The 13,765-nt window shown below is 42.3% G+C and overlaps 1 protein-coding gene across 4 annotated transcripts in view; it reads right to left on the bottom strand.

Moving 5' to 3' along the window:
* The window catches only part of Nek10 (NIMA related kinase 10), a 176,329-nt gene that overhangs the window by 64,202 nt on the left and 98,362 nt on the right, over positions 1-13,765 (bottom strand). For all 4 annotated transcript variants that reach the window (XM_076931584.1, XM_076931585.1, XM_076931586.1 and 1 more), the window contains 2 exons: positions 1,681-1,810; positions 1,024-1,094 (listed from right to left, as the gene is read on the bottom strand). In XM_076931584.1, coding sequence (XP_076787699.1) covers positions 1,024-1,094; positions 1,681-1,810 — 201 coding nt within the window. The remainder of the gene's footprint in view (positions 1-1,023; positions 1,095-1,680; positions 1,811-13,765) is intronic.

Raw genomic sequence — 13,765 nt, 5'->3', positions numbered from 1 at the left:
AAGATGAGGTATGATTCCTTATGATGGGAAAGCATGAGAGAGCAAGTGTGTGATGTGATTACACACATTGTGTGAGGAGAGAGAATGCCGGTGTTCAGCTCCCTCTTTCTCTTCAGTCTGAGACCCGATCTCCAAGGACTGCCCATATCTAGGGTGGGACTTCTCTCATCAGTTCAACATTTCTGGGAACTCTTCCACAGATATACCCAATAGTATGTCCCTAAAGTGATATCCAAACAAATTGACAAAATTTTACTGTGTCAAATTACAGACACAATGATTTTTAAGTGGGCAGAAAGGCACCTAGGCAGTGGGGTAGTCGGAGTAGTTTCCTGATCTGAGATGTTTCTATGGCAATTCGAGGGAGTGGGGGCAAGAACCATGGCATGTGTCTGAGAGGAGAGGGTTTCAGAAGGAAAACTCAGCAGGTGAAAGGTCATGAAGGGAGTAGCTGGAACCTGGAGAGCAGTAGACAGGATCAACTTGAGTGTGAGGTAGTCAAGGACAGTTCCTGAAGTCAGAAGGGACTTGACACAGGTCTCAGGGTGCAGAGGGGCAATGGCTTTTATTAAACTCCTGCTATATTAATGGAGAAAGCCTCTCATTTTTTTGATAACTTAATATAAAATACAGTATCACTAACTTTTAAAAATATTTTCAGTTTTATCTTTGTTCACAGCTCTTTTAGCTTATATGTTACTCTTTTTTCCATATTTGTAAGTATTTTATTTCACAAAAATAGCTTTTCATACTTTTAACTTGTTTCACACACACACACATTTTTCGTGTTGGCATAAATCCTTATAGATTGGTCTAATAGCTGTACAATATCTCACGTTCCTCTCAGATGTCCCAGTGGTTTCCAAGGAGTCACTATTACTAAGGATGCTTAAACACCTTGCTAGGTTTGGATTGCCTGGGGAGCCTTTTATAAGTAGTTAGTCATATGCAGTGAATATATACATAGAGGCATGAGGTATTTTATGATGGTTGCTTTATGTTGTAAGTTGTGAGACTATTTACCTTCTAATGGTATCTGTCACTTTTTCAGAGTAGATACCTTCTGGCACTGGCTCATACACAGCCTCCACTATCTGCAAGACAAAGAGAAAACAATAGCAGTGTCAAAGGACCAGGGTGTCTGTGAGCAGTCATCTGTGGCTACAGTGTGGCTTGCTGATAAATAGTATAACTTTAGACACAAATTTTAATCAGAAATGGAAACATCTCAACAAATAAAAATCAATGCAAATTAGACAGTTTTAGGCTACAGAATCATTTTCTCCAAGCTGAGTTAAAGTTAACCTTAGGCACGTGATAAAGTAATAGGTGGGATGACATAATATGGTGGCTTGTAGGCCTAATGCATGCACTGGAGACGTAGCTCAGTGGGAGAGCACTTGCCTAGCATGTGAGGGCCCTGGGCTTCATCTCCACCACCACAAAGAAACAGTAGTCAGAAATTCATTTTTATAATTTTATATGACAAATGAATATAACTAGGTAGAAGTTTATTACAGTGTAATACATATTTAGATGAAAGAAGATAAGATAGAATGGATCATGTAGGAAATCAAGTAGTACACACTTTGAAAGGACAGTGGTGTAAGTCACAAGGGTTTATGAAGAACGGGATGTATCTACTAGCATTAGGAGACCCCTTTGTGCCCCATGGCCTACTTTAGTAGCCAAGGAAAGCATGTTGGTGCTACAGAAGGGAGGACTCAGAGTCGCCATCTGATAAAGAATGCATCCTGCAGCCCAGACGTCAGCCTTCTCTCCATACGGCTCACTCTTCAGGACCTCTGGGCTGAAATACATAAGGAACGTTAATACATACTACAAGACTGAAAATAAACTGGCACTGGAATAAGTCCAATTTTTCACATTGGTGGTGTTGATATAAAAAAACAAGTCAATGGACATTAAAATGACCACTAATGACTTTGCACTGTACCCATGCTTCTCTCAACCCTTCTTGGAGAATGTCTCTTTGCAGTTGATAGCAATTAACACAAAGATCCTTCAACTAGTCAGTCTACAGATAGTAAAAGACTGAGGGTGTTCAGCCCTAAATAAAAAGTATGAATTACATCCTCCCTCTTGAAGCCACAGGGATCTTCACAGAAGAGAAAACAGGAAAATTCTAAGACTCGGAGGCAATGAATAACATTAAATAGAGTTGTTTCCAGACACAAGATGGCAGAAGCACTTATGAACTTACACTAATTGCAACAGTATACTCAAGACCTATGCAAGCTCTAGATAGACAAAAACCCAGCATAAAAGGGGGAAAGTGGTTACAAAAACCCATCACGTCACTATCTGAGGAGCCACTGGTACTTGATAGATACTGGGAGTGATGGAGTCTATTTTCTCTAATGATATTACACCTGGTAGGTCTATCCCATATCAGGGTAGGCTTTGCTGCCAAGAACAGCTGGGCAATATAAACTAAAGTGTATGGGGAAAGACAAGAAAGAGGAAAGAAAAGAAAAGAAAGAAAGAGAGAGAGAGAAGAAGGAAGGAAGGAAGGAAGGAAGGAAGAAAGAAAGAGAGAGAGAGAGAAAGAAAGAAAGAAAGAAAGAAAGAAAGAAAGAAAGAAAGAAAGAAAGAAGAAAAGAAGGGAAGGAGGGAGGAAAGGAAGGAGGGAGGGAGGGAGGGAAGGAGAGAGGGAAGGGAGGGAAGGAGAGGGGAGAGAGAGGAGAGAGAGAGAGAGAGAGAGAAAGGTCAGAGTTGGGAAGGAAAGGATAGGGTGTGCGAGAAGGTGGTTATGGGAGGAGATGGGGAAGCAGAAAAATAGATTCAAATTACATTGTATAACATTCTCAAAGAGTTAATAAAAATATTGTTTAAAACACACTTGTACTTGGGGGTTGACAAGTCCAAAGGCTGAAATGGTTCAATCAGTACAGGTGCCTGATAACCAAGAATGATGCTATGAGTTTGATTCCCAAGACCCACAGGGTGGAAGGAGAGAGACTGATTAATGTAAGTTGTATTCTGACTTTTAAAAATATACCTCACAGACACACAAGTAAATGTAAAATGTAAATGTAAAAGTGAAATGTCTACATTTAAAACTAATTAATTGCTTGAAATTCTTAATTACTGCTTAAGTAAACATATCAAAGAGTCTTTTTGAGACTTGGAACATGACTCAACAGGAAAATGCATGCCTAGTATGTGGGAGATTCTACATTCAATCACCAATACTATAGGACACAAATAGACAAATGCATAGTGTCCCTAAACTGTGCTGACCTCAGATGAATCCAGAAGCACAAACAAGCAGTTCAGTTTGTGCTGGATAGTTTTATGTCAGCTTGACACAAGCTAAAGTCATCTGAGAGGTGGAAACCTCAATTAATAAAATGTCTCCATAAGATATGCTATATACAACAAGTCTGCAGGGCATTTTTTTAGTTATTAATTGATGGGGCAGGGCACATCTCATTTTGCATGGTGCCATCCTTGGGTTGTAATCCTGGGTTCTATAAAAAAGCAGGCTGAGCAAGCCATGAGGAGGCATCCAGTAAGCAGCACCCCGCCACAGCCTCTGCATTAGTGCCTGTCTCCAGGTTCCTGCCTGTTTTGAATTCCTGTCCTGACTCCCTTCAATGATGAACAGTAAGTGTACATCAAACAAACCCTTTCCCCTCAAGTTGCTTTTGACCATAGTGTTTCATCACAGCAATAGTAACCCTAGCTAGGGCACAGTTTAAGAACTAAAATCCACAAAATCACTCAGGCACCCATCACATGTCCTGGGTTCATAGTTTCCTGGCAGAGGCACATTTTCCTAAGCAGAAAGAACTAGGAGTCCCAGCATCCCTTCCTATGTTTTAACTTCTTGGACAACTATGCACAGCACCTACAGTTATCTCTGGTTTCAACTGTGCTTTCTGGCTTTGAAAAATGGGCTATGGAAGTAGCATTGTATCAGGACCAAGTCTCAGCCTCAGAGTCACAGAGCTTTTCCATCTATCCTTCAAGGACCTTATGTTCACTACCAGAAAATGTCCCAAGTCACTTTTCCCCCTCACAGCTTGCCTGACACAATATACAGGGTACAGAACTTCTCCAAAACAACCACATAATCTATAGCCTAAAGTCTGCAGACCCACAGGCCTGTGTGTCTAACAAATAAATGCTTATTGCTGAAGGTCATGTGATGACCTTTATTCTGTGATAATAAAAACACAGGATTATAATTTTAAAAATGTATGGATGTGACCTCTTCCCTTTCTAGCTATCTGACTGTAAATCGGGTGTGTGAGGGTAACTACATTTAAATCCACTGTGAGAAACGGTAGTCTCTACCTTGGGTATCTCTTCTGAAATTACCATGCAACTTCAACAACCTAAAAGTGAATTTAATTTAAGAGAGGTTGTAGATTTGGCATTTTCTTTTAATTTTAATTTAGTGTGAAGGAGAGCACCTTGTAGAACGTAGCTCAGCTAGGAACTCAAAATATGAGGCATGGTAGTGCGCATGTGTGAGGACAACCCAGCTTATTTATCTCAGTGTTGTTGCTCCTCTTCCTCAATGATACCACAAAGTTCCCAAATCCTTGGCATGATCTTTGTAGTGGGCTAGGAGACTCTCCAGTTCTGGTGCCTGAGGTTGACCACATGATTGGCTTTGGTAACAGTGATTCAGAAAAAGACTTGCAAGGTATTTCCTCTCTTTTCCCAGCTCTTGAAATCCTGTGAACACAGCCATGCAACTCTCCCTACTCCTGCTTGCTGGGTGATGAGCATCTAACTCCACTGCCCCCTCCACAGCAGCTTATTTGAGGTGACACATGGGCTGACAGAGCCTTAGTGGGATAGCCAACACTGATTCACAGCCTCGGCTGTAACCAACCCATGTACCAGCATACAATGTATGGTGAGGAGAGTTAACTGTATGAAGCCTCACATACACTCCCTTACTCCTAACTTAAGATAGACTTTTCTAAGAAGAAAGAAATGAGTGTTGAGCCATGATGATACAATTTTCTGGAAACATCTCTTATATTCAGAGTCTGAACCTTCCTGGCCCTCACAGCCAAAGTTAACAATATGCCCTGAGATCACTTCTGACTTAACCTGCTGGCCTAATGTGAATCAGTCTGTTTAATTTTAGCCTCCTTTTAAGAGGACAGTGTAAAACCCAACCTTACTTGCCACTAATTCTCCCATGCAATCAGCATTTATAGCCTAAGCTAATGCAAACGTTAATCCTAACATTTTTATAGTAATTCATTCTTCTGTGTCCCCGACTTTGAGTAAGGCACATACAAGTGTGTTGTGGTGATAATTTGATAAAAGCAGCCAATGGGATGGAAACAACCTGCAGATAGAGTTTGTGTTTGCAGCACTGAGTGCTTCAGGGTGCACTGTGGTCAGCAGAAGCCAGTGACTTAAATCTTAGTAAAACTCTGCTAAAGATTTCTTTAATTTAAGGGGTTTTTTCTTAATTTTTTTAACATCTTAATTGCAGTTTCCTCTCCCTCCTCTTCTTCCAGTTCTTCCCCCTACTTCCCTCTGTTCCCTCCCCTCCATTCTCCCTCTGTTTCTCTTCAGAACAAGGCAAGTCTCCCTTGGATATCAACTAAGCAGGGTGTAACAAGTTGCAGTAACACTAGGTACCTCCCCTCATATTAAGGCTGGCTGAAGCAACCTAATAAGAGAAATGGGGCCCCCAAAGAAGGCAAAAGAGTGAGAGGCAGCCCCTGCTTGCACTGTTAGGAGTCCCACAGGAAGACCAAGCTACACAACTGTAGCATATATGCAGAGGGCCTAGGTCAGTCCCATGCAGGCTCTCTGGTTGTCAGTTCAGTACCTGCGAGCCCCTGAGAGACTTGCCTAGTTGATTATGTGGATTTTCTTGTGGTTTCCCTCACTGCTGTCTGATAAAGTTTTTTTGTAAAGTATTCCTTCCCCGTGTGATTCTTTCTGTATTGTCTAATAAAAGAGAGAACAATTGAAAGACACACAGAGAGAACTAAAGAACTCTAATTTGGGCTTGTTCTTGGTCAAACTAATCCAAGAGGAGTCTGTGCTGTCACTGTGTAAAGGCGCAACCCACACACAGAGCTCAATTTATATGACATTTAACAAAAATAGGAGATCTTTGGAAAAACTGAAAACATCTTTAATTAAGTGTGTAAAACTGTAAATGCTGTACTTTATAGACAATAAAAATGTTCACGTGAACAGAAAAGTAGTGTAGGGTTGAGTACATGTCAAGGAGCTACATGTATTCCACTAAAATATTCTAGAAATCAAATAAGCAGAGTTCATAACCAGCTTGATAGGAAGGGAGGCTGGAATACCATTTATCTGAACTACACATACACTACAACCCACAACACACACAAATACACACACATACAAACATCACACCACACCACACCACACATCTCTCTCTCACACACACACACATACCACATACAAACATCACACCACACATCATACACACACTACACAACACACACACACACAACATACCGTATATACATACCCACATACACACACAAACACACAACACAGCACACACATCTGCTCTAGAAGGGTGATTTCACAGAGAATAAAGGCAAAATGAGAGCAAAATGAATAGGTTTGATCTAATTGAGAATCAAAGACAAACCATTTCAATTTTAATTTTTCATGAGTGCTCCCTTGCTGATATACAATCAATTAAGCTGCTAATTACAAGTAATTCTTATTTACTCATCGAACAAGGAAAACAAATGTTGGACTTTGGTGAATTTCAAAGCATGCTAGACCTGGACATTATGATGGTTTTTAAATAATTTACTTTCTTCTCAATGGAACTAAGTGAACAAAATGAGATGATCCATGCTGAAAGCCTCATGTGTACAAGCAGACTCTTCATTTCCACAGCAGCGATGCTCAGTAGCTAAATTTCACTGTGCACACTACACACACACACACACACACACACACACACGCTCACACGCTCACACGCTCACATACACTATACACACATATGCACATACACACATACATACATACACACACTCACATACACTATACACACATATGCACATATACACATACACACATGCACACATACATATACACATGCACACATATACACATACACACACTTGAACATATACACATATGCACAGGTACATATACACACATGCACAGATACACATACATACATACACACACACATACACATGCATATACACACACAATCTACACATACACAAATATGCACATATATACATGCATTCATATACATGCACACATAGACACAAATATATGCACATATACACATACATTCATACATACATTCATACACACACACACATACACACACACACCTACCCTGATGAATAACACAGAGAAAACTGAAAACTGTTATGAACCCTGTGCAAGAAGGCATACATATGTTTGAAACATCCAAGGTTTTGGAAGCACTAATGTAAAAACCAGGCAGAAATATACATTAATATGATACTTGAACTAAACAAGTTGTTTTCCACAGAAGTTCAGAGCAACCATTTCACCACAGCTGTACAGGTGTGTTAGAATAAAAGAAGGCAATAATTCATGGTTAAAACCTAGTTAGCTATAAGGTTGGAAGACAATAGAGATAGATAGTCTATCCCCAAAAGTTTGGAGACTACAGAAGAAACTCCATTCAGTTTCATGGAGATGCAGATGGCTGTATGCATAGAAACATCAAGTCAGCAGAGGTCCAGAAACACAAGGCCTAGTAGCAATGGTCACAATGCCTCAAACCTCAGCTTTTGTTCCTTTTCCTCCATTAAAAAAAAAAAATCAGATCTCATTTCAGGAATAGCAGGTTCTTGGGCTAAGGCAGAACATGTATAAGGTTATTCAAAACAAAAGATGCAAACAAAACTACTCATAATGAGTTGCGTATGTCCCAGAGATTCAGAGGTGAGACCTGGGACAGTCTGAGCAACACAGTAAATACAGTAGCTTGCTAATCAAGTTGGATGCCATTAACCACATGCCATAGACTACAGCAAACAATAGCTATTTCTTTAAGGCTCTGGAACCTTGAAAGCACATGAGTATGGGTGCCAGCCAGTTCAAGTCCTGCGAGAGCTCTATTTCTTCCTTGAAGATAAACCTTCCTTACTATGTCCTCTTATGGGGCAGAGGGAAAGGAATCAATCTCTCTGATGTCTGCTTGATGAAAGGCACTGATCAGACCTGGAGGCTCACCCTCACAACAGGCTCACCTCCAAACGTGGCTACATGGGCAGTTAGAGCCTCAACATGAACATTTTGAAGAACCACATATAATATACTAAATTTCTGGAACATATTGATATTGAATATTGTTAAAATATCAATATTTAATCTCACACTCACCCAGCCAGACTTCTGTGTTTCTGGAAATGACTTCCTGCAAAGACACGTGCTTCTCCAAGTGGCATAAATAACCTGACTTAACCTGAGATGAGGCAAGCACCCTCCAAATTCTCTCTCTTTCCTTCACACACAAGTACTAGTTCTGTTTTGTCCTCTCTTGCTACAGGTTGGAGCTCAAGTGTCTCTCAGAGGCCCAAGTGTTAAAGGCTTATTCCTCAGCCTGATGCTATTGGGAGGTGGTGGAAGCAACACAAGGCTTTGTTGTAAGTGACTGCTCTTAGAGCCAACCAACTGCCATCTTGGGGATTTTTGGCCCTGCCCCATTGCAAAAGGTCACCCCAGCTGGGATTGTTGATTGCTCACACCCCCACACCACACACCCCCACCACACCCACACCACACACCCACACCGCACATCCACACCACACACCCCCACCACACCCACACCACACACCCACACCACACCCACACCACATACCCACACCACACACCCACACCACAGACCCACATCACACATCCACACCACACATCCACACCACACACCCACACCACACATCCACACCACACCACACACCCACACCACACCCACTCCACACACTCACACCACACATCCACACTACACATCCACACCACACACCCCCACCACACCCACTTCACACACCCACACCACACACCCACACCACACATCCACACCACACATCCACACCACACACCCACACCACATACCCACACCACACCACACACCCACACCACACACCCACACCACACCCACTCCACACACTCACACCACACATCCACACTACACACCCACACCACACACCCCCACCACACCCACTCCACACACCCACACCACACATCCACACCACACATCCACACCACACACCCACACTGAGGAAAGAGGCAGAGTGGAGGCCCCCACCTCAGTATCAACTGTTTCTTACAAGTCTGCAGGCGGCCTGAGGAAAGGGTGGAATAGACAGATGCTGGGGAAGACTAGAGTGTAGAGTGCCCTGGTGTGGATTTGGTTCATGTTAAGTTTAGATAACTTACTTGAGGACTTGTATCTGCAAAGCGTAGGGATGGGTCAGGAGCTTGTGAGATGGGGGAGGATGGAAAAAGCAGGACTGAGCTTGCTTTCAAGACAGTGATGTCTGGTATTTGAATCTCCAAGGAGAGTCCAGCAGAGGGAAAACTGGAGACATGGATGGAAGAGGAAAGCCATCACTCCTCTGCACTCTGTGGTGGGTACCACCAGCACTGGGAGGCAGACATGGCCCCTGCCTGGAACTGTAGGATAACAAAGAGCTCCTTGATGGGACAGACAGGCTCCACTGAAGCTGGTAGGATGCAGAGCAAGTAGAAGTCATATGAAGGAAATGGAATGGGTCCCCAAACACAGCCAGAGCTTGTCCTAAAAGCAGAGAGGTTCTCCTGCTCTAAGCTACCTTCTTCAGAGACACCAAGGGGACTTTCTCCAAATGCAACGTTGATCCATTCGATACCTCCAGAGACAGAGCCCATTTCTCCCCTGAGTTGCCTTTGTCTTATCATAGCAACAGGACAGGAAACTAAGAAGGGGATCATAAGATGAGCAAAAGGTGTTCAGGAAGGTCAGGGATGGTAATAGAATAGGTAATAGGACATGAGCAAAAGGCTGCTCAGAGTCAAAGGATATACTTAATAAAAGGATGGGAGCACAAAGGGAGGAAGAAAATCAATCAAAACAAATTATGACTGAAATGCCATAATGAAACCTAATACTAGGTATGCAATTAGTAAGTAAGTAAGTAAGTAAGTACTTCCTGGTAACTCTTGGAGCTAAGTTCTACTGCTCATGATACCATAGAGAAGGAAGTTCAACCCACTGCCAGGCTGTGTCACAAACCAGGAACTCTGGGGTACAGTGACAGCTTGACTCTACCATGGAGTTCAATGACTTGATTCATTGAACCAATTACAACCTAGAGCTGAGGACCCTGATGTCCACAGCCTCCTTTGCTTCATGGATTTATAGGACTGGTCCTAAGGGGTACACAGGGTTCAGTCTCTCTGAGGATACAGACCAGTTTCTGCAACTAGGAGACAGCTTTCACCAGGCATCTGCATTGTCCCTGGTTGACCAGCTTCTCCCCTGCGATTCTTCCTGAGAAAACATTCCCGTTTTTAATCCACCTCCACTGTCATTTGTCACCTTATCACATGGGTGCCCAAAAGCTTGCTCCTATACTGAAACCCTCAAGGATGCTCACCCTCCTCCCATGAGACTTCTCTGATGCTCAGATTCAATGTTTCTTCTGCATCTGATATTTCATGTGGATTCCTAACTCCTCCTGTGTCTCCACCTCACACTAATGACTCAAGTTTATACCCCTCGGGCATCGGTTTGTTCCACAGAAGGCAAGATTACATTTGATAGATAGAAATTTGTAAGAACCAAACTGTTCAAGATGACTATGAAGAGAAATAACAGGGCTGAGACAGATCATTAGCTGACGAGTCTGTGAAATTAGTACTTAGAGAGAAACTGGAAATGGTCGATGAGAAAATATCTCATTGACAATGTATCACTATAAAAGTGGTCCCTGGAGACTCCATAAGAGAAAATGTTTCCCTAACAAGTGTTGGAAATACTAGTATAGGGTCCTAAGGAGCTTGGGTCATAGTAAGAGCTAAGTGTTTAGAGACTCAGCACTTGATTGAAATAATTCACCTGATAATATTTCCATAAGGAAAAGATGGAAAAGGAATTTCACATCCCACTAAATGTATTAATTCTGTGTCTATTAAAAAGTACATTTAGTTCCCAGGTATTGATTCATGTCCCTCTCTTTTCTGACTGTCTTTAAGAAAGAAAATGGGGGTGGAAGTGGAGAACTGCCCCGCAGCTAAGAGTGCTTGCTGGTTTTGGAGGTGACCCATGTTTAGTTTACAGCACCCAAATTAAGTCACTTGTAACTGCCTCTAAGTCCAGCCCAAAGCTACTGCTCTCTTCTGGCCTCTGTGGGCACCTGCACTCAAATAAACATATATTTACACGCATACACATAATGAAAAAAATTTTTTTAAAGTTAAAATAAAAAGTTTTTTTTTTTTAAAGGAAAGTAAGCTAACATATCACCATAAACCAAGCAGGACACCCAAACATACATTTGGAAAGAACGCAGAGCATCTACACCAGAGCCAAGGAATCTGTTCTAGGCAGCCATGGAGACCAAGTTTCCCCTGCACCATGAGTATATAATCCCACCAAGGTGGCATGATAAATGGTATATATTGGCATATATGTTTAATTTGAACTAGAAAGTAGCCTATGGAGAGAGCTTGAAGTGACTCAGTTAAAGATTTAACACACAGCCCTAAAATGTGTGTATCTATGCATATATGTGTATATTTATATCCACATAAAAGCCTGTGTGGCTGTTTGTATTTGCTTGAGATAGATAAACTGTTGCTGAGAAATGGATGAAAGGTAATCACCATGGCAGGGTGTGAGTCAATGGGAATTAATGAGGAAGGCAGTTGGGGCACTGAGATAGATGAAGGTCTGGATACAGTTTCTGGAAAGAAAGAACACATTACTTGAGTATCTGGTGAAAGGCAAAACTTAAAAAAAAAAAAAAAGACTCTCAGAAGCATCTTGAAAATGTCTTCATTCTTTCTTTTGAGACCCCACTTACTATGAATCCCAGCAGAGCAGAAGGCAAAGAGCACCCTGACGCCCTGTGGAGGAGTAAAAATACAGAGCCAGAAGGCAGGCAGGCCTCCACCACTGTGCTGACACCTGGCAACCTCTGGACTTCAACACTGACTAAATGTGAGCGGGGAAGGCCTCTCTTTTTCCTCCTTTTCCTCCTCCTCCTGGTTCCCAGGTCTCTGTCTCAATTCAGTGGATAGCACTCTCCTTAACATGGAGACAGGAGAAACAGACATGGAGGAAGAAGTTAGAACAGCTGGAGCATAACAGTCATGCTGGTACCCATGGCTACCAGTCATAGCCTACACATGGCTGGGCACGGCAATAGCTGTCACTGTGCTGTGTGTCAACAGTCTTCCTTTACAACCTTATCCAGGAGCCACCACTGTCTGTAGTCTGGCATCACACTGCTCTGAGCTCACAGGTACCAGCTGACATCAAACAGATAGACAAGATGTGCTTGCTGGACATCGCTTAGAGGTTTCTGAAATACAAACTCATCAGGGGAAAGAAAATGATGCCATAGATTCTTTTCTTGTTGCTGGGATTAAAAAGCAACAACAACTTTGAGCCAGGTGTGATGAGACACACCTTTAATCCCAGCACTCAGGAGGCAGAGGCTGGCAGATATCTGTGAGTTCAAGGCAATCCTGGTCTACAGAGCAAGTTCCAGGACAGCCTGCACTGCACAGAGAAAGCCTATCTCAAAAATACAAAAACAAACAAACAAAAAACCACTAGTAAAGATGACTTAAGAGAGAAAGGAGTTACTCTGCCCACAGAGTTACAGTTCGGCAAGACAGATAAGTCACGGGGGCAGGGCGCAGGGAACTGATCATTGCATCTATAGTCAACGAAGTACAGTCAAGTAGTAGTACAGTAAAGAAATTTATTTCTCAGTCAGGGACATTGACAGTCCTGTGTAAAAGTTGCTAGTGGTGACAGTGACATCAGGCTATCCTTTCCTGCAGGCCCAGTTTGAGATCAGGATATAACCTCTCTCAGCTGCTCCATGCAGGTCAGCCTTTCTCCTCACCCCCGGCTTTCTTTGTGACTCTTCTACCCAGCACCACCCCAGCAGCATGCTCATCCTCAGAACCACTGCCCTCTAACCCAGGTCAGGTTTCCTATGGGAAAAACAGGTTCTCCCATGCAGCTCTGCAAGGATGTTCTGCAACAAGCTCCAACAGCACAGACATGCTTCAGCTTCTCCAGATAGTCATCCTTTCAGTCAGTCAACAAACATCTTTACTGAGCAAGTACTCTATGACTCATGCTACTATTAGACTTGACTAAACAGGGACAAGCAAGGCCAAAACATAGCCTTGGAGAATTCATATCCTAGCTAAGGAGACTAACACGTAAGTTAATAAAAATATATGAACTGCTATAAAGAAGATAGACTACTTTAAAATATAAAGTTTACCTCATAAACTGGCATTTCCCTATTCTTTGGCATTTTAAAGTGGGTGGTGGTATGAGTATTGTTTTTAATCCTAAAAAACGTAAAGTTTTTTTTTCAAAGACAGGGGCTGACTACATAGCTCAGGCTAGCATTGAACTCAGAGGATGCTCCTGTCTCAACCTCCTAGGTGCTAGAATTTCAGAGTATGCCATTGTGCCCAGCTGGTACAGTGCTAACACATACATTTTATATTTTATTGTCTTTAAACAAACCAGGAATTTCTTATTCTACAAGAC

This window comes from Arvicanthis niloticus, chromosome 3 (assembly GCF_011762505.2).
Source record: "Arvicanthis niloticus isolate mArvNil1 chromosome 3, mArvNil1.pat.X, whole genome shotgun sequence".
Classification (NCBI taxonomy): domain Eukaryota; kingdom Metazoa; phylum Chordata; class Mammalia; order Rodentia; family Muridae; genus Arvicanthis; species Arvicanthis niloticus.
The sequence above is the reverse complement of the archived record's forward strand: the minus strand, read 5'-3'. Positions and strand labels throughout refer to the sequence as shown.